This window comes from Sinocyclocheilus grahami, unplaced genomic scaffold (genome assembly GCF_001515645.1).
Source record: "Sinocyclocheilus grahami isolate Dianchi unplaced genomic scaffold, SAMN03320097.WGS_v1.1 scaffold683.1, whole genome shotgun sequence".
NCBI classification, from domain to species: domain Eukaryota; kingdom Metazoa; phylum Chordata; class Actinopteri; order Cypriniformes; family Cyprinidae; genus Sinocyclocheilus; species Sinocyclocheilus grahami.
In genome coordinates, this window is record NW_015505862.1 from 483,275 (window position 1) to 506,047 (window position 22,773).

Below are 22,773 nucleotides of genomic sequence, written 5' to 3' on the forward strand. Positions count from 1 at the left end.
TTGACTTGACTCAGGAAGATCAGCTGTGACTTGACTTGATTCAGGATTGGCAGCTGTGACATAACGGGGCGCTGTTGTGCCTGCCATTTTGCGATCGGATGTGGTGTCGCGTTTCTCCGCGACACCCACAGTGAATGATAAACCAACAGTCAAAGCATAATCCATAAACTGACTTAAAGATGAACGCGGACCCTCATGAATGAGTTTAGACTTTAGCGGTTGATTAATGCCCTCACAGAAAAAGTCTATCAAAACACAGTCCGACAGATCTGAATAATGAGCAATGGCTAAATTCTCTTGAATATAGCCCTTCAGCAATCGTGTGCCCTGTCTAAGGGCTAACAATATTCTTGCTGTATCCATACCTGGCCAATGTCCATCCGAGAAGCCGCTGGATCCTTGTGGGGCCGAGTATTCTGTTATGGAGAGAACAGAGGAAGCGTGTGGATCCATGTGCAGAGCTTTATTCACAGGCGTGGTCACAAACAGGCATGGGTCAATAAACAGTAAACAGACATGAATGAGGCAAGACAAAGAGTATTCCTAGGGCAGGCGTGGGTCATCGATCGGCGAATGTAATCCAGAGGGCTTGACAAAAGGGGAAATCTGTAAACACGAGCAATAGTCAAAGGACCGGAAAACAGGCAAGGCAAAACTAGACTAAGACTAGGACTTGGAAATAAACAATGGCTAACGAAATGGCTCCGTAACGTAGCTATCACTGACTAGGAAGTCGTGGCCTAATGGTTAGAGAGTCGTACTCGTAACCCAAAGGTTGCGGGTTCGAGTCTCGTACTGGCAGAGGTTGTAGGTGGGGGGAGTGAATGTGCAGTGCTCTCTCCTTCAATACCAGGACTGAGGTGCCCCCGAGCAAGGCACCCGAACCCCCAACTGCTCCCCGGGTGCTGCAGTATATATGGCTGCCCACTGCTCCGGGTGTGTGTTCACGGTGTGTGTGTGTTCACTGCTGTGTGTGTGCACTTTGGATGGGTTAAATGCAGAGCACTAATTCCAAGTATGGGTCATCAGTGCTATATGCAGTCAGTGTAATGAATGATGGGATATGTAGTCCGGGGTGATATGCAACAGTGTAGTGCGAGAGTCAATGAAGTGGACCTCTGATGGCTAGCAGACGGAAGTTCATGGACCGGATACATAACAGTGTGCGCTGTCTACTAAACGTATACAATGCTGATGTCACACGCATTTTACCGATGTCCTTACTACATTTCTGGACCTGGGAACATTGCAGTTGCATTGCTGTCTATGGGAGGGTCAGAGAGCTCTCAGATATTATCAAAAATATCTTAATTTGTGTTCTGAAGATGAACGAAGGTCTGACGGGTTTGGAACGACACGAGGGTGAGTAATTAATGACAGAATTTTCATTTTTGGGTGAACTATCCCTTTAATATGTAAACTTTGGTATATTTGTAAAAATATACACTTAATTGCATGTTATTTACAACTAATTATATTTGTAATTGCACCTTTCTAATGAAGTTGCAGTTTAGCACATTTAGAATATATATTAACTTTAAATGAAACATCAAAAACACTAGTTTAAATGATAATCAAGTGCTTTACATGTGCTTTAGTATGTTAGTCAGCACATCAAAATAAGTGTACTTTTTTAAAGCACAACAAAACATTATTAAAACATAATGATTTAAAATGTACTTTAAAGTAAAACGTTTAATTTGACATTAATATAAAAGTGCACTTTTTAAAAGTGTGTTAAGAAACGTCATCATGAAAGTGAACTCTGTAAATGGTCTTTTATTTGATTAATATTATATTACTTGCAAGTACATTTTCTAAAAGGATACTTTTAGCACTTGAAATACGCTACATTTATTGTAACATTTGTTACACACTTCTTTTTGTACTATGTATTGTATGCAACAGTACACTCCCAGGAAAAAGGTACGCACGCTGTCACTTGGGCGGTATCTTTTCAAAAGGTACACTTGTGTACATTACATAGGTACCAATACATACACTTTCAAGTACTTTTATTGAACTTTAAGATACCAATATGGACCCTTTTGGTACAAAGTTGTACCATTTGAAAAGATACTGCTTGACTGACTGCTTTTGTACCTAATGTTAATTATTCATGTCAAATTAAACATGGCCTGGAGGTGCAGTAGATATTCTCATACAGGCCCTGAGACACTTTAAAAGACATTCTTGGCCCACACCTTTCCTGAACCCTCTCTTTCTTTGTCCCTTTCTCCTGTTCTCTCCGATCTGTCTGGCCCATCTACGACTGAGATGTTATGCCACTGAGGTGATCGGGCATGTGATACGGTGCCAGGCTGCCACAGCTGTTTGTTTGATGTTGTGCCGAGGTTTAGAAGGAGGAATCCAAATCTGACATTTACACAGAGAAACAGGAGGAAAAATTATTCTGTTTAGGAATGTAATCAAGCATGCTTACTCTATATGATGCATCTTAGTTTTTGTGTTGTGTTGTCCTTAGTAAAGCAAATTGTTTTTAAAAACTGCAAAATGAAATTAGGCAGGTCAGTGTAGAAGGGTAGTTTCTGAATGTTATGCACATGTTTGCGATACACGGTATTTGCAATATGCATACAATGGATGTGTAATATTGACAAAGATGCCAGAATTTATTTACACTGCACTTATGATTGCATACCTGATTCTATGATATTAATGTTTTAAAAATATTTTGAATAATAAGATATCAAATTATTTTTTGAAATGAAATTAAGCTTTTACATTTGAAACTAAAACCACCAGTAGGTGTGGCAAGTCTTTATTTATGAATGGATCATTGAACCATTGATTCCTTCAAAAACACAGATTAATTCAGAAATGAAGCAAGTGACTGTTTTTATGAACGGATCATTGAATCATTGATTCATTCAAAAACACAGATTCATTTGGGAATGAGGCAAGTGACTGTCTATGAATAGATCATTGAATCATTGATTCACTAAAAAAAAGCAGATTTATTCAGGAACAAAGCAAGTGACTGTCTTTATGAATAGATCATTGAACCATTGATTCATTCAAAAACACAGATTTATTTAGGAATGAAGCAAGTTACTGTTTTTATGAATGGATCATTGAATCATTGATTCATTAAAAAACACAGATTTATTCAGGAACAAAGCAAGTGACTGTCTTTATGAATAGATCATTGAACCATTGATTCATTCAAAAACACAGATTCATTTAGGAATGAAGCAAGTGACTGTTTTTATGAACGGATCATTGAATCATTGATTCATTCAAAAACACAGATTCATTTGGGAACGAGGCAAGTAACTGTCTGTGAATAGATCATCGAATCATTGATTCACTCAAAAAAGCAGATTTATTCAGGAACAAAGCAAGTGACTGTCTTTATGAATAGATCATTGAACCATTGATTCATTCAAAAACACAGATTCATTCAGGAATGAAGCAAGTGACTGTTTTTATGAACGGATCATTGAATCATTGATTCGTTCAAAAACACAGATTCATTCAGGAGTGATGCAAGTGACTGTCTTTATGAATAGATTTTAGAATCATTGATTTGTTCAAAAACACAGATTAATTCAAGAACAAAGCAAGTGACTGTCTTTGAATGGATCATTGAATCATTGATTCACTCAAAAGTGCAGATTCATTCAGGAACAAAGCAAGTGACTTTCTTTATGAATTATTTGTTAAAAAAATATTTCAAAGAGCAAAATCAGACAATTCGGACAATATGGCATCTAAAATGTAACTCGCAAAATTAACTTGTTAATTGAACTGTTGTATAAAATCAGTGTCATATCTGCAGTCATCCTGATATTTGGGTAAACAGCACGCTTGCTTGTGTAGAAATATAAGACAAACACAGGCATATTGGGGCATATTTGTTCCATCTATTGAATTTTGGGGTCATTCTAACTCCAATTTATTATTCTATTTTGTTTGTAGATCTGTTTTACTTTTGGCAATCCAATCAAGTAATCAAAAAAGTGTTCAAATTTACAAAAATTGATATTATTTTTATTTCATTATTCATCAAACTGGAAATGGAAGGTCAAGTTGATCGCATTGCATTGTGGGATATAATATTCTCTGCCATATTCTGTATACTACTGCATATTTTGTCAAATGAATTCAGTCATATTCTCTGTGCAAAGAAAATGTGCATCTTGTGCACTGCATGCATTCTGCAAACTATTTCTTTCAAAAATAATTGGTAGGATGCCCTTCCTGCTCATCAGTCTTTGGTCAGATGTAAAAACTCTACTGTAAAATAGCAGAATAGAAGGAACAGGCTGGAATGGTGGGGGAAAGAAGGCTGATTTCCATGCGTCTCGGTGCTGTCAGATTGAATTAGCTCAGGTGTAATTAGAGTGCTGGAGAGCATCCTGCTTTGGCTGCGGTGTGCGACGGGGCAGCATGGCTCTACACTGAAGCCAGCTGATACCAAGCCGGGCCGCTATCACCATGCAAACACACGCCTCCAACATCGCAGGCGAGCGGCAAATCCAAGCATGAAATTAGCAGTCACTCAGATCATGCCCGCATACTTGCATATTTCACTTCGTGTGTTTTCTGCTTTGTGTGTGTTGAGGGTTTGAGCGGCTAGCTGGAGTTGAAGTGCAGTGTGTTCTGCTGGAAGGAGGTTAGACACTGTTTGCAAACGACATCTGTGCTTACTTAGTGACCTTTTTGTCAACATGGAAAGTCAAGTCAACATGAAAATGGACCTTATTTACTGTCTTCATTTTTCTTCACAGTCACATTTTTTGTACAATTTATCAGTGCATGTTATTTAAAAAATCTCCTTTTAAACTTTAATCAAATGTAATAACTTAATTTTCCTCCAGACTGCCCACCTTTTTCGCTGATGTCATCAAGCCCTCTTTTTTCAGCTCCTCTTTTTGAAGCCTATTTTGACCATCCAATTCATTCTTAAAGGAGGAAATTAAAAAAGTCCTGCTCAACATGATTATTTGTTGACTATCCTGTTTGAATCATTGCCAGATAAAATTAATTAGCAAACACAATCTCTCAATTTAGAAATAGATTGTCACTGATTTGATAAAAATCAAATCATGAGAGTGTGGAAGATGAAGATTTGAAACATTTTATAATTACCCATAGGAGGAAAAAAAATCATGTCATAATATCTTTAGTTTCTGTTATTATCTATAAATCTGTATACATTGAAAAAGAAAAGTGTAGAAACAATTTTCACACAGAAATTACTAGTACATATCACAATGATAAAGAAAAAGCAAGTAACACATTGAATTAAACAAGACATTCTGAAGTAGAAAAACTGAGATTGTCTTGTAAAACTCTTTGATAATTTGTTTCAATTCATGAAAAGTTACTGTAATTTATAAGCAAGGTCACTGAAACTACCCATGATGCAATGCATATTACAGTTAAGTTACTGGTGATTTTACAGTTCAGTAAGGGTTAACAGTGCAGTATCTAGCGTTTATCCTAGAGCTCTGCTAAAGATTTGCCGAGATACTAAAGTCAGCAATCAAAAGATTTCCATATGAACTCAAACATTTCATTTATCTGAAGTTGTTCCAAGATTAAATAATCTGAGCTGCCATCTACAATCATTTGTGCTAGGAATGAAATGTGTTTATACCTAAATTTATACTCAAGCGAGAGCTCCATCAAGTCTGCTGAGCCGTGGAGGAGTAACATTGTCATCTGCTGTAGTCTGGACATTTTTGTTTTTGCTACAAGATCAAAATGTGGTAAAACTCTGACCTTGTTCAGCACATCTCCTCTCAATGCGTCTGTGTCTCCATTGCTTTCATGCACACAGTCACTGCTGCCCTCCTACAAAGGGGCCATTCATAAAGCTAATGAAAAGAAAGAGTTTACTCACCCAGATCACACCATCACGGCACTAACACACACACACACACACACACACACACACACACACACACAGGTTTGTTTTTGTGAAAAGTGGGGGCATCCCATAGGCGTAATGCTTTTTGTACTGTACAGACCGTATATTCTATTGGTTTATCCTAGAGCTCTGCTAAAGATTTGCCGAGATACTAAAGTCAGCAATCAAAAGATTTCCATATGAACTCAAACATTTCATTTATCTGAAGTTGTTCCAAGATTAAATAATCTGAGCTGCCATCTACAATCATTTGTGCTAGGAATGAAATGTGTTTATACCTAAATTTATACTCAAGCGAGAGCTCCATCAAGTCTGCTGAGCCGTGGAGGAGTAACATTGTCATCTGCTGTAGTCTGGACATTTTTGTTTTTGCTACAAGATCAAAATGTGGTAAAACTCTGACCTTGTTCAGCACATCTCCTCTCAATGCGTCTGTGTCTCCATTGCTTTCATGCACACAGTCACTGCTGCCCTCCTACAAAGGGGCCATTCATAAAGCTAATGAAAAGAAAGAGTTTACTCACCCAGATCACACCATCACGGCACTAACACACACACACACACACACACACACACACACACACACACAGGTTTGTTTTTGTGAAAAGTGGGGGCATCCCATAGGCGTAATGCTTTTTGTACTGTACAGACCGTATATTCTATTGGCCTACACCAACCCTACCCCTAAACCTACTCTTTACAGGAGACTTTCTGCTATTTCAGATTTTCAATACACTCCATTCTGTGTGATTTATAAGCGTTTTGAAAAGTGGGGACATGGGGTAATGTCCTGAAAAGTCACTTTCTCCTTGTAATACTATGTCATACCCTTGTCATTATACAAACGTATGTCCTCATTTGTCACAAAAACGCGCGCGCGCACACACACACACACACACACACACACTTAGCATAAAAACAACACATATTTTATTCAATAATTGATTTTCTGCCTGAGAACATCTCCATAGAGAGGTTTTGTCAGATTTGGTTCACTTTTGGAGACTTTAGGTTCTGCACATATAGACTCTCACCGAATGTACAGCCATCCTTACAGTTTTCAGCCCTGTAAACATAAAAAGTGGAAGCTAGAATATTTTTAATATCAAAGGTGAAACACATCTGTTTAATTTCGTTCAGGTGGGTGCTATTCCTCCATGCCCCCTGATTGAAGAAAAAACATTAATATGCAAATATCAAAGTACATGTACAGCTGGAAGGGAAAAGGACTCTCTTGATAGAATGTAGCCAATGTCTTTTTTTTTTGACAGAGGAAAGAAATTAATCAAATAGAGAAAAATGAACTTTGTGATTGCACGGGTGTACCACCCAAAGGCATGGCAAGCAAATGAAAAATCAACATTGTACCCACTGATAAGGCAAATTAATAAGAAAGTGTGCTATGTCTACCTTCAATGTTGCTGCTTGCGTGAACAAGTTATCTCGGAGCAGACGTAACCTTAGGCTTTGGATCTGTTCCTGTGTTGGCTTTGCTCGAACACTTTGCAGTTGCGTTCATTTATAGTTATGGAAGGTACAGAAACATTACAAAACAGATATACTGTCGTAGTTTGCGAGGTGCATGGCGGTATATGACTTTTACAACATCCTGCATATGTTTGATGGACAAGATGCTACATGGCTTTTTGAAGAGAGATGTGCTTTTACTTTTCTAAACATCAGATTTACTTTCATTTGTGCCAGTAAGCATCCACCCGACACACTCTTGCACGTTTTCTAACATTTATATCTTTCAAAAATCTATACAATATTGTATATAGCTACCCGATTATCTGCCTCATCATCAATGCTCTTGTAAAAAAGAAGTGCGCACTTAACTGTATTGAATGTGCACTTGTAGTGTACTTCAAATCTTGTATGCCTATTTTTAAAAACTCTACTTGCAGATAATATAACATTAATGAATTAAAAAGCCACTTAAGTGCACTTTCATAAATGATTTTAACACACTTTAAAAAGTAATATCAACGTTTTATTTTATTAAAGTACATTTTAAATCATTATGTTTTTAATGAAGGACACTTATTTTGATGTGTTGACTAGCATACTAAAGCACATGTAAAGTACTTGATTATATTTTTAACTGTAGCATGTGTTATTCATTATTACACTTAAAGTTAATATATTTTAAATGTACTAAATTGCAATGCGCAAATGTGTAATTACAAACATATTTAAATACGTGACGTAAAAGTTTCAATAGAAATAAGATTAAAGTACATTTTAGTTGACCATAAATGCTTGTCAGTACATTCAGTAGTAACTTTAACCACATTTCAAAGACAATAGAAGTAATTATGAAATGTCCTACTTAAGTGGGTCAGAAAGCACTCAACGTTTTGCATTTAATGTAAATTTAAACTATTCATACACTGTAAAAGATGATTGTGATTTTAACAGTAAAAGACTGTAAAAATGCTACAGTAAAAACCTGTTAACTGGTTAACAGTAAGTTTCCATACTATATTCGGTAAATAAATGTAATTACATTTAATGTAATTTTACAGTAAAATACTGTTAAAAATATGGTTTTTGGAAGTGAAAAAGAAGTCATTGTATAATTTACAGTGACAAACTGTAAATTGACACTCCCAGAATTCCCTGCATGACGCTTCATATTTCATGTTTTTTGTTGTTGAAATAACATGTTTTTTCTTAGTTTTTTTCTTATCAGTTGTGTACATTAATGTTTAATGATGTTTAATCTTACATCTAATGTTGTTAAATGAATGTTTATTGCATTATTTCAGTATCGTGTGTGTCACCATGATGGGGTTTAATGTTTGTGTGAATGACACTGTGTGTACCTTCTATATATTAGTATTGCCCTCCTCAGCTCGTAGAAAAGCTGTTTGTGATGAGCTTTGGTTCATCATGTAACTTCCTCATCACAGTTTTTGGTGGTTATCAGTGCATTACAATGGTTCAAAACAGATATTAGTACTTCAATATTTTGGTTTATTAACATTACATCAGTTAATGAAATACGGTATTTTATTGTGAATTTAAGTTAAGTCTGTAAAACCTAAAATGTTGCTACCATATCAAGTTCTGGCAACCACAGCTGCCGGTATTTTACCGTAAATGTCACTTTTTTTTTTACAGTGTACATTTTATGCAATGAAGTGTTCAAAACCAATACATTTAAGTATATTATTTCCATACAGTACTCTTTTTAAAAGTGTCCTTCTTTTTCACAAGAATGAAGACAAAGGTGAATTCACTTTCGTTTCTTCTGAAGTGCTAATGCTGTGCACTTGTTTCTCTGTTATTTGACAGGGGTGTTTGACAATGGGCTTGAGACGGACTCTGAGGAGACAGAGAAGAAAGAGATCTTGAAAGAAGAAGAAGACGGGTCTGTGGAGGACGACCTGCTTTACTACTCTGACCCAGAGAACATCGTCTCTAAAGATGGAGATCACTCGAGGAATGGTGAGCTCAAAGATAACCTGAGAAAACATGTATCTGGCTGAAACTCAAATGGAAATCACGGTAACTTTAGATTAGGAAACACATTTTCACTATACTATTAACTCAGAGTTTTGCCTCAATGAACTCCTAATTTGCTGCTTTTTGTAAGGTAGTTGTTGTAGTAGTAAGCTTAGATATGGTGTCGGGTTAAGAGATCTAGATTAATATGTGCTTTATAAGTACTAATAAACAAGCGATATGCTAATAATATGCATGTTAATAACAACCTGGTGTCATAAAAATATGTACCTCTGTGTACATTTTGTGCAACACCATTTTTACGTACCTTACCGCACATTTCGCCGCAGTTTCAAAGAGAAATGTCCACTGAGTGGCGCTAAAACACGGGATCAATACGTGAACCCTGGTACGTTTTTATAACGTTGATATAGGTACGTATTGCTATGTTTTTATTATGTTGCTTCTGGTACATATTGCGGCATTACGAATTCAAATATCCGCGTACTGTCACTAAAAGTTATTGCTCTATCGTGTAGGAAATATGCCCTACACCAAACCCAACCCTAAACCTACCCGCTAGTGTTAACAAAAGCAAAACTGATATAAAAACGCATTTGTTGATGCAACCGTGCCATTTGAACTTTCTTATATGCAGATTTGAACTGTTTTGTCGAACCGTAGTTACACGGGATTCGGAGATCCTCGCCTCTCAAGTACGTCTCCGTACTCCATGAGCTACCAAACAAACCTACCTGTGACGAGAGGGGCGGGGCCGAGAGCCATGGGAACGGAGCGAGGCCGGTGGAGTAATTGATAATGAGCGACACCTGCGCCACTCATCGGTCTCGAGTCCCACGGAGGAGCTCCGGAAGGATAAAAGGAGGAGTGACGACGGTGTTGGAGGAGAGAGGACCAGGCCCCTCTCGTCACACTACCGTCTATGAAAACCCATAGATATAAAGCTGGATATGTGCGGTGCTAACGTTCAAAAGCATCAGTTTTCAAATCTCACAGCATATTAATATTGTTTTGAAGTCATTACATGCTATTCTTCAAGTAATTGTGCGAAAATTGCTCTTTATTAATCAAAACTCTGTAAATTTGTGTGAAAAGGAATAAAAGGTGTCAGAGTTTTACTGCCTCTAGTGTTCATTTCTTTTGGAAACTGTAGTGATATGTACTTATTGGTACGTATTTCGCGTCTCACTAAAAAGTGCCCCCAGGTACATTTATGCCATGAGACCAGGGGCCAGTTGCATACACTTAGCCTCTATGTTAAGACCGTGTCTTAAGAGCCAGTTTGACCAACTAGCAGTTAACCTAGGGGTAATCAGTCTTATATTTTGGATTCAGCTTAGACTAATCTACGTTTTTATGTAACCGAATTTTACAAATTTTGACCAGTCTTAAAGAACAAAATTAGATGGCTAACTTTTTAAGACTAGTCTAAACCTTTTCTGCAACCGGCCCCAGTTAGGTTAATAAAAAACTAGTTAAGAGTGAATCGGGTTCCCTAATCTAAAGTGATACCGAAATCACAATACACATAAAATTCCTCATTTTTAATCACATGTATGGGCTTGTTTTAGTACACAAACAAACACTTCTGTTCTGTAATCCTATAGTGGGACGTATATTTTCTATTGTATTTCACAATGCTCTATAAATGTTAGAAATATCAGACCTTTTCTAGAACTCACAATCACCCTGTAGCTCAAAGCAGTGTTTGGTTTTGTGCTGAAATTGAATTTGAATATGAAAGAGAAGACTGAAGAAATATGGCATTTTGAGGGAAGACCTACTGTATATGTTACTAACAGGGTTACTGGTCATAGTAAATAACAACAGAGTTGCTGGTATTTGCTGCAGGCCTCCACCATCAAACTCAGGCTAATAGCATCAGCTCTTTGAACTGAAATTCAATTACAGACGTTTCTGCCGGCCACACCTCACCGTCACAACGGGATAATTCAGAGCCCCCCCAGCCATTTGAAATTCACTCTGCATCCTAACGTAATGCTTTTCTATTTGTAAATGATGAATCTTCTCTTTGAAATGCCTGTCTCGGTATCCCCGACGTCCAAAAAGTTTGCGACGGCAAAAGTGAAGTGCGTAAACTACCTGCTTTGCCTGCGAGCGTGCAATCTTCAAAAGAGCAATCACTTGCGCTTTTTTGTTCCAAATTGGTGGAACGATGTGTGTCGGTTTGCTTTTGTTCTTGTTGAATAGCAAGAGGGGCAATTCTTTTTCATTTCCTCGCATGTTTTGACCTATTAAGTTTTGAAGGGCAGTGGCGAAAAACATTTTTGAATATTTGAATATTTATTGTTTTTCTTTGTTTTTTTTTTCCCTCACTTGATCACATAATTGCTTTTTGAATCTCTGAACCGTATAATGGAAATGTCAAGAATAAAAGTATAGATCATGACACCTATACCTGATGAAAATGAGTTTATGATTTCCTCAGCGGGGTCATTTCGAGCCGCTCTCAGGACTGTAGGATTGCTTATTAATTACGCGGCCATGAATAAATAAATATGTAAGAACGTCAGTTTTCCAGTTGAGGTTTATTACCTATATGATAAGTCATGTAATAGAATAGGTATTCTGCGAACCGTATAATGAAAATGTCAAAAATAACAGAATAGATAATGGCATCTAGATGAGTTATGATTTCATATTTATAATTACATTAGTAGTGGCAGTAAAGCTGATTAATTACTCTAGAACAAATAGATGGATGTGTAAACATGTCATGTTTCCAGATAAGGTGCTTTGAGAAAATATCGAAAATATCGGTAAACATTTTGAATTGGATGATTAGGGTAAAATGTACTTATTTTGTCTTCTGGGAAACATGTAAGTATTTACGTAGCTTCTGGAGTCCAGTACTAAATGAAAAGATATGATTGTTAAACAAAATGAGAAGAATTTACACATCATCATCCTGTTCAAAAGTTTACATCCCCAGGCTCTTAATGCATTGTGTTGCCTTCTTGAGCATCAGTAAATGTTTCTACCTTTGTAATAGCTGTGTATGAGTCCCTCAATTGCCCTCAGTGTGAAAAGATGGATCTCAAAATCATACAGTCACTTTTGGAAAGGGTTCAAATATGCAGAAGATGCTGGAAAACTGAATATTGTGCAGGAGCTGGGGGATTTTTCTGAAGAACAGCAGGCAGTTAAACTGCGCAGGACCAACGCAGGACTCATGAACAACTATCACAAAATATAAAAACAGTTGTGGATCATCCAGGAAACGACACACAGTATTAAGTAAACTTTTGAACAGGTTCATTATTATAAATTCAGTTATTATTTTGTCGTGTGGAGTATATGTAAACATCTGTTATGTGAAATAGCTTATTCAGGACAGTACTAAATAAAAAAATAACATGCAATTTTCATGAGCCTTCTTATTTTGTTTCAATTATTAACATTTTGCTCATTCTGCAAGGGGTATGTAAACTTATGAGCACAACTGTATATTTTCTTTCTCTTTGTATTTTTATATCAGTATGGTACACGATTATCCTTTTTAAATCAATGTGATAAACAAGTTAGGTCAAAAGTAATCTAAAAGTAATCCAAAAATAGTGATTATATTACCTAAAATGTGTAATGTAATGGATTACTTTACTAACTACAATTTTTGTCATGTAATTTGGAATCAGTAATGGATTACAATTTATAAGTAGTTCACTCGTTAGTTTCTCAAAATTATATAGGAATCCATATTTCTTTACTCAAAATTTATCTGAATACATGTAACCCTCTGGTTTGAACATGCACCAGCTTTTAAGTGGTATTTTGGCTGTCTTGTCCCTTCAAGAAGGTTTAATTCTTGGCTCTGTCCCTGTTTTTATTCAGCTCGAGTTTTAAGGTCATACGGTTTTATCCATTCTAGTCTCTAGAAAGGAATTTCCTGTCTGCAGAGGACATGGACTGATTCCCTGTGTGTGTGTGTGTGTGTGTGTGTGAAGTTGTGTAAGGATCTGAGGTAAATAGGCCTGTTCTTGGAGTTAACTTCTCTTGCCTGTGACGGTGTTAAATAGTACTTTGCCCATGGTGTCAGAGCCAAAAGCAGAAAATCCTTAATCACAGCTTAATTAAGGAATCATCTTGTAGCTTAATTTCTTTCCCAACACTGTAATTAAACATTTCCAATAAGTTTCGTCACAGGGCTTAACACAGGCAGCGGGTCTGTGATCAAGGTGGGTCCAGGGACTTGCTCTCTGTCTCTTTTCCATTCTCTCCAAAGAAACGAGCATAAAATCCCACAGCAGACACTTGAAAGAATCCAAAATGAGAAACCGCACATTGGAATAAGGGTTTTAAATGAAAAGAAAATGAACAGATGCTGCCACTGCGACTGGCACGGTTCGGTTTACTGACTGTGCTACAGTTTAGCCGTTTGTACCGCAAAACCCTTAAGCTTTGATGTCTTTATACAGGTGAAATGGGTGGAAGTTTAAAGGTGGAGCAACAAGACAGTGACGGACAAGAAGAGAGAGTCCAACCAAGCCCGTTGACAACAGAGGAATGGGACGGCCCAAGTAAGACAGCCGTCCAATCACATCTCAACAGTCTTAGCATATCTTACATTGGTAACACTTTATTTCGATAGTCCACTTCAGACATTATACTAACTATAAGTAACTTTACAACTACATAGCAGTCATTAGAGTATTAATATACTGTCTGCTTAACAGTGTTGGGGAAAGATACATTTAAAAACAACAATATTGCCATAAAAAGTAACTAATTGCATTATTTAGTTACTTTTTATTGAAAGTAATGCATTACGTTACTTTTGCGTTACTTTTTGTCACCTGGGCTGGGCTTGCTTATTTGTTTTTTAATAACAAAAAACCCAAAAGTTATATTTTTGACAACTGTACGTTTCACTTGCACACTAAAAGAGAAATTAATAAGTTTCAGTCTGAAGAAAGTGCCTCTGCACTTATTCCAAATTTCTCACATCACGGGGACAGGAGAGATGTTAGCGAATAAATGGGAAAACAAAGTAACTTGCATTACTTATTTGAAAAAAAAAAAAGTCAGATATTTCATTGTAAATTTAAAAGTGATGTTTCTTTACTCGTTACTTAAGTAATCTGATTATGTAAACGTGCGTTATTTTTAATGCGTTACCCCCAACACAGCTGCTTAATATCTGCTAACACTTTATTTTGATGCTCCCCAACACATATTCAACTGACTGTACATAACTTTGCAAGTAGCCTACGTCAACTTATTCTACTAACTCTAACCTAACAGTCAACTAAAACTCTAATGAGAGTTAGTTGATATGTAGCTGCAAAATTACATATAGTATTATGTCAAAAATGGACTATCTAAATCAAGTGTAGCGTTAGTTCTGGCAGGTCATGTTGGTCAAGCTCGCATCAGCTGACTCTCAGCTGATCCCCATCTACCTATAGGAATACGACACCTATCTAAGCATTCATATATAAGGTCCCTCAGTAGTATCAGCAGTTTTCGCATTGCTCAATAACTAATTACCCTCCTCCATCCCAAGCTCCTCCTCTGTCAGTCAGGATTCAGCCTTCTGATTCTCCTTTGAATCAGACTAATTCTAAAATGTGTACAGAACCATACCGCCAATCCAAACTGTATGCTAATTGTCAATCATCTTTGACGATAGTTTTCCTGACAGAAATAAAGTTGTAATACAATGCAACATAGATAAATCCACAAAAAAACACAGCTTTTATATGCCACAACTGCACAGCGTAAGACAGAGTAAAGTGAGCCTGAAAGGTGCAGCTGGATGATGTACTGTAATAAGCCTTGTCCTCTTTAAAAGCATGACATCTGATAACGTAATAATGGCATTTTGGAAGGCGTTTATCTTGCGTTTCACACTAGATTTACACAATACAGTCACTAGTGCCAAACTGAGCTGACTTGTCTCCTATCTTTATATCTGATCACGGGTCTTGTAATCAGTTCTTGATGGTGAGATATCACAGCACACTGATATTCTCTATCTCTGGATTTCTCTTTCTCTCCCTCCAGTCGTCTGAATAAACACGATTAGTTCGGTTACAGACTCATTCGAACAATAATGAGGCACAGTGTTTTCTTATCAGATCAAGTGTTTTTGTCTTCTCTGAATGGTTCGAGTCTCACTATGCCAAGCCAATAGACACAGAATATCTGGAATTGGTGTTTTTTTTTGTGTCATATCTGGCATCTGACACCTATTTTGTGGATGCTTCACCTCATATGCCTCTAAAACAATCTGTGCATACTGTAAACTGCCATTCAAAAGTCTCTTATGCTCACCAAGGCTGCAAAAAACACAGTAAAAACATTATTACGGTTTAAAATAACTGTTTTCTATTTGAATCTATTGTAAAATGTAATTTATTCCTGTGATCAAAGCTGAATTTTCAGCATAATTTCTCCAGTCTTCAGTGTCACATGATCCTTCAGAAATCAGTATAATATGATGATTTGCTGCTCAAGAAATATGATTATTATCGATGTTGAAAACAGTTGTGCTGGTTCATATTTTAGTGAAAACTATAATAAAGTTCTTTGATGAATAGAAAGTTCAACATTTATTGGAAATAGAAATCTTTACTGTCACTTTTGATCAATTTAATGCATCACCGCTGAATAAAATTACTCCTTCAGAAATCAGTATAATATGATGATTTGCTGCTCAAGAAATATGATTATTATCGATGTTGAAAATATGCTGCTTCATATTTTAGTGAAAACTATAATAAAGTTCTTTGATGAATAGAAAGTTCAACATTTATTGGAAATAGAAATCTTTACTGTCACTTTTGATCAATTTAATGCATCACCGCTGAATAAAATTAGTTTCTTTAAACGTTTGAATGGTAGTGTATGTTTCAGGAGAAATAAAGTGTAATAACATTTGTTAATAACAGCGGTATCACTGTAAAAATGTGAAACAAAAAGTAGCGATGCAGTTTTTGTTTAATCATTGAAAAGAGGAGGCAGATATGCTAGCTGTTTGAATGCATTTCACTTTTAAATTTTTAGAGGAGAGAGTCTTGCTTGCTACAGTAGCACAATACCGTAATCTTATTTGCATATTAATTTACCCCAGTGCATCTTAATAGGAGACCATTACTGTAGTAACGCGTTTTCAACGCACATCGCACTCAATCTGTATTGCAAGCAAGTGCCGTGACACAACAAAACAAAGGGTGCTTGCACACTACTTGAGCGTTTCACGAGCAGGAATATGTTAGAATCATTTGAATGTAGTTATACAGCAATTTGTATTCCACAAGCACAGATAGACCTGCCTGATTGATTTTGAAATGCGGGTTGTTTTGTTGATTTTAGTGGGAGTGACGTAGTTTCATCGTGTCACACCACACTCTTTTTCTTTTATGTTTTGTGACCCTCATAACCTGCCGGATCCTTCACTGGTCCTTATTCCTGGACCTCATCATTTACGAATTAAAACATTGCCTGGAACGACTTCCAGCATCTCAAATTGAATTAGCATCTGCAGTTATATGAATATTGCAGCGGAAACGGCAATGATTGTCAAAAAAAGAGTGAGAGATGTTCGCGAGGAGCCTGATTCTGTCCGAGGCCCCTCAGAAGAAGGCAGGATGGAGTGAGGGATTTTAATGAAAGTGTAGTGGATTAGAGAAATCCCTGGAACAATATGAAATCATTACAGCCACAGTCGACATCAAAGTCTCACTGATTGAGCCCCCTAAAGCCTTTTCACACAGGGAGCGGGAACGCAGCGGAGAACATGCAAACCAGAGCCGAGAGCGGCTGACCACTGCGCTCGCATCCAACCGAGAGAGAGAGACGGATTCCAGACTTCTGACATTTAGACAGAGCATCATGGGAAATTAACTGAATTCATTATCCCAGTGGCCTCCTTGTTTTCAGATCGGTTAGGCAGATATTCTCAACCCTGAGTTCAGTACGAAACAAACTGTATGTTTTATAAGCATACGTGGCAGCTTTTGTCATCCCTCAAACAAGCATAAATCACAGTAATGCACTTACAATGAAGACATTTCACCTGATAAACATTCAAATACACACTGTTTGAAGTACAGCCACAGACGTCAACATTATACATGTTTGCATGAGACTAGAGGGATAAAATGACTTACTTACCTTGTCTGTGTAAAGATAGACTCAGTTTTTCAGCTCCTGTCGTGAACACTCAATACGTTTTTCAGTTTACTCGCCATAGCAATAACAGTAAAGTATGCATAACCAACTAACCCTAAACTAAACCCCAACCCTATATTAAGGACATGTTGTTAATTAATATTACCCGGTACTTAAATACACACTGTAACAAAGGCACCACAAAAGAAAGCAACCTGAATTTCTAATAAAAAATATTGAGCTAAAAAAAACAAACAAATAAAATAAGATAAAATAAAAAAGAAATGTGCAAGAATTGTTCACAATAAGAAGATGCATTTAGAAAATAGTTGTCTAAATCATTATTTTGGCATTGTGTTACTGTTCAAATTTCTTCTGTGCTCCAAAAAAAAAAAAAATGTTGGTTTAGCTTAAAAAAAGTTTCATTGAAACTAAAAATGTGCTTTAATAGAAAGAAAATGATTTAGAAACTCAACATATTATTTTACCTTAATCGTCAACATTAATTATTAAAGTAGCGATGCAGTTTTTGTTTAATCATTGAAAAGAGGAGGCAGATATGCTAGCTGTTTGAATGCATTTCACTTTTAAATTCATAGAGGAGAGAGTCTTGCTTGCTACAGTAGCACAATACCGTAATCTTATTTGCATATTAATTTACCCCAGTGCATCTTAATAGGAGACCATTACTGTAGTAACGCGTTTTCAACGCACATCGCACTCAATCTGTATTGCAAGCAAGTGCCGTGACACAACAAAACAAAGGGTGCTTGCACACTACTTGAGCGTTTCACGAGCAGGAATATGTTAGAATCATTTGAATGTAGTTATACAGCAATTTGTATTCCACAAGCACAGATAGACCTGCCTGATTGATTTTGAAATGCGGGTTGTTTTGTTGATTTTAGTGGGAGTGACGTAGTTTCATCGTGTCACACCACACTCTTTTTCTTTTATGTTTTGTGACCCTCATAACCTGCCGGATCCTTCACTGGTCCTTATTCCTGGACCTCATCATTTACGAATTAAAACATTGCCTGGAACGACTTCCAGCATCTCAAATTGAATTAGCATCTGCAGTTATATGAATATTGCAGCGGAAACGGCAATGATTGTCAAAAAAAGAGTGAGAGATGTTCGCGAGGAGCCTGATTCTGTCCGAGGCCCCTCAGAAGAAGGCAGGATGGAGTGAGGGATTTTAATGAAAGTGTAGTGGATTAGAGAAATCCCTGGAACAATATGAAATCATTACAGCCACAGTCGACATCAAAGAAATCTTTACTGTCACTTTTGATCAATTTAATGCATCACCGCTGAATAAAATTAGTTTCTTTAAACGTTTGAATGGTAGTGTATGTTTCAGGAGAAATAAAGTGTAATAACATTTGTTAATAACAGCGGTATCACTGTAAAAATGTGAAACAAAAAGTAGCGATGCAGTTTTTGTTTAATCATTGAAAAGAGGAGGCAGATATGCTAGCTGTTTGAATGCATTTCACTTTTAAATTTTTAGAGGAGAGAGTCTTGCTTGCTACAGTAGCACAATACCGTAATCTTATTTGCATATTAATTTACCCCAGTGCATCTTAATAGGAGACCATTACTGTAGTAATGCGTTTTCAACGCACATCGCACTCAATCTGTATTGCAAGCAAGTGCCGTGACACAACAAAACAAAGGGTGCTTGCACACTACTTGAGCGTTTCACGAGCAGGAACTAAAAATGTGCTTTAATAGAAAGAAAATGATTTAGAAACTCAACATATTATTTTACCTTAATCGTCAACATTAATTATATCAGTTAATTTGACAAAAGAAAAAAAAAAAGTTGTGAGAACAAATTATGACAATATTTTTCACAGTGTATGTGGAACAAAGGCACATTAAAATAAAGTGTTACCAAATGCTACTTAAACTCAACCTTAAACCCCGCCTCAATTGGCTGCAAGTTTGCATTCAGATCTGCTTCCATCCAATCAACAACCTGTTTAGAATTAAGCCCCACCCACAGCAAAATGTATATAATGAGCGAGTACATCATGAATTCATCTTCCAAACCACATTTTTTTGTCTTATTCCGAATCACTACGGTACACTTATAATAAGTACTTATATTTGGACTATTGTAGCCTGCTCGGGGCGTCGCCGCTGCGGAGGAACACATACCTGCGTGAATCGCCATAGACATAAACTTAGAGAAGTAGCTCCGCTTGGAATGTTCTTCTGCGGGATGTGTGCAGTTCTGTTTATTAACCGCTAGAGCGCCAACAGTTACATAGTGCTGCTTTAAAAGTTACACGTGACCTTTCTGGAGACTTCTTCCCTGTTAGACAGCATTCGGTTCAAAAAGCGTCCCGAGCCGCGAGATCTGTGACTGTGTGACAAAAGTTTCTGTGCTCCTCTCGACCCTCCTCAGATGGACACAATGTGGCTCATTCATACGCCTGTCCCTCCTTACGCCTGCAGGAGGGGTGTGGGGGAGGGGGCTGTCAGCCGAATTAAAATACCACGTAATAATAATAATAATATAAATAAAGACATTGATAAAAGGCCTAATCTACACAAAACAAAACAGCGTGTTCCTCCCTGATTGTGTGGGTTGTTGCGGTATTCAATTAGGCCATTTTCACTGGCATATTAATCATCTTTTCAACAAACAAGCCGGCGTTAATTAAAGCGGAGCGCGAGGATAAAGACGTGTCGCTGGATCATCACTCCGTTTATCAGCCGCGTGCACACACACCCCGTCGTTTAGCAAATCCCGCGCAGCGCAGCAAGGGGAATTTCAATGCTCTCTGGTTGGGAGCTGGTTTTTGGGAGGGGAGGAGGTGGATTTTGCAAGTTTCAAATACGGAGACTGTCAGTGTGAAGCCCTCTGCCCTTCATCGCTGGGAGATGAATTTATTCGTCAGTTTTTATTCCATCTGAAAAAAGAGCCCGGAGAGTAAATCGCTTTAACCCGTAAACACGTGCCAGAGGAAGTTGGAACTCTGTGCTTCTCTTTTAAGGGCCTCGGCGGGGAAGAGAGTCAGATAAATACCTTTGAATGGGGTTTAATATGATGAATGAATGGATGGTTGGCTGAAATCTGTCTGATATTAATGCACATGTTAGCGAGATCTCAAATGCACATGTTGTTCATTACAAAAATTTGCAGAACTTTTGCCATAAGTTCCATAACACCCACATTTATTGATAAATTTAGAGTTAGCGACTTACATTTATCTATTGGTCAAATAGTATGTATTACACATTCAGTAGTGCAATACGTATGCGATTTATACAATATTTTAAACTATTATTATGTATATTGTCACAGTTCATTGAGGAAACTTTTTTAATGGGGCTTAATATGATGAATGATGGATGTTTGGCTGAAATCAGACTGATGTTAATGTTGTAATATTGGAGAGATCTCAAATGCACATGTTTGCTACAAACATTTGCAGAACTTTCACTGTAATTTACATAATAACTACATTTATTGTTGAATTTACAGTTACGTTGACATTTATCCATTTACTTTGATCTATTGGTCAAATAATATGGATTACACATTCAGTACACAGTGCAATTTATCGTTCATATACTATATTATAGACATTAAGTTAACACATTTTATACAATATTATAATCAAAATAGCTGTTGTTCTATATTTAGATTTATATATGCATATACTATATTATGGACATTAAATTAATACATTTTATAAACATTTTTTTATCAATACCCCCAAAAATGTGTTATATATTGCACATATTGTTCCCTACAAATATTTGCAGAATTTTTTACCATAATATTATAATTTCCATCCCCACCCAAACTTATAGTTATATTCACAGTTACATTTATGCATTTATTTTTATCTATTGGTCAAATAATATGGATTACACAGCACAGTACAATTTATTGATTAATAATAATCCATAAATAAAATTATGGAGACTAAATGAACACATTTTATACAATATTTTAATCACACACACACACACACACACACACACACACACATACATAAATATATGTGTGTGTGTGTGTATCTTATGTTATTTTATATCTTATGTTCCAGACTTATCGGCCACATTCATGAAATGCATCAAGTACAAATGTCAATGTGTAAATCACTCGTAAAACAATTTTTAAATATATTGTCGCATTCAGTTCATCTAGACCAAAAACTGACACAAAAATTAGTTCTACACGCGTTTCATAAACGAGACCAATTACATCGTAAACAGAGAAGAGCCATACTCTTGAATAAACCGCGTATAACACATGTGCATTGTGTTTCCGGGGCAGTCGGCGCGTTTGAACCCCACTCATCCACGCAGTGCACTTTGCCTCCGACATCTCAGCCCGCGAAGGACTACATCACACAATCACGCCACACTCCCACAATCCCTTTCTTCTCTGGCTGCTCGACTCCAAGCACACTCAAACAGCCTGCTACACCGCACTGAGATCTTTCTCATTCTCCCGCACATTCTCTCTCACCCTTTTCCCGTCTCTCTCTCCAGGAACTCGCGGCAGAGAGAGAGGAGAGAAGTCAAAAACCCGCGACAATGTGCCAGAGAAATATCAGAGTGGCTTTTTTTTCACTCCTCACCCAAGCCAAAGATGGGCCGTCTCCAAATCCTGCTGCCCTATCAGACAAATTAAAGTAAATCAAGCATGAAATGAAGCAGGAGAGCCTGGAGATAAGGTCCCTTTAAGTCCCTCACAGATTAGACCACTGAGAGAGAGAGAGAGAGAGAGATGGAAGAGAGGGACAGTGTGGAAGGAGAGAGGTGCAGAAAAGGCCGGTTTGCTGGTTTCTCTGTGGCAGACGGTGCTCTTCCCTCAGTCATTTTTCTGATAATGACTTTTGTTTATTTTAGTGCTACTGCGTCCTGAAGTGCTTTGGAGTGTGACTACATTTTGGAGATGAAGTGTAGTTAATTTTGAGTGTCCTAATGTTCATTTGATGCATTGAAGTGGAACAGTACAAAAAATATATATTTCGAAAGAAAAATCCTTTCTGCAGCATGATGTTGTAGTAGCCTTTAACATGGGTTTTCTCAAACATTGATTGGATTGTAAATTACAAGTATGTTCTTAGTTTTAAATCAAAATGAACCCTTTGTATTTTCTTAATACACATTGCTGTTGTCATTGTGAATGGTATGTGCACTTTAATTTAGAAATAAAAAACGCTTTGTAATCTTTTGTCAGAATGCAATAACTTGCTCCGCCTCTAAAACAACTTTCCTTTTTGGTTTACATCAAAATG

At 37.0% G+C, this 22,773-nt stretch overlaps 1 protein-coding gene across 1 annotated transcript in view; it reads left to right on the top strand.

Moving 5' to 3' along the window:
* Positions 1–22,773, top strand: part of LOC107559392 (zinc finger protein ZFPM2-like) — a 47,356-nt gene that overhangs the window by 18,172 nt on the left and 6,411 nt on the right. The window contains exons 2-3 of the mRNA XM_016243189.1: positions 9,200–9,352; positions 13,807–13,908. Of these exons, the coding sequence (XP_016098675.1) occupies positions 9,200–9,352; positions 13,807–13,908 (255 nt within the window). The remainder of the gene's footprint in view (positions 1–9,199; positions 9,353–13,806; positions 13,909–22,773) is intronic.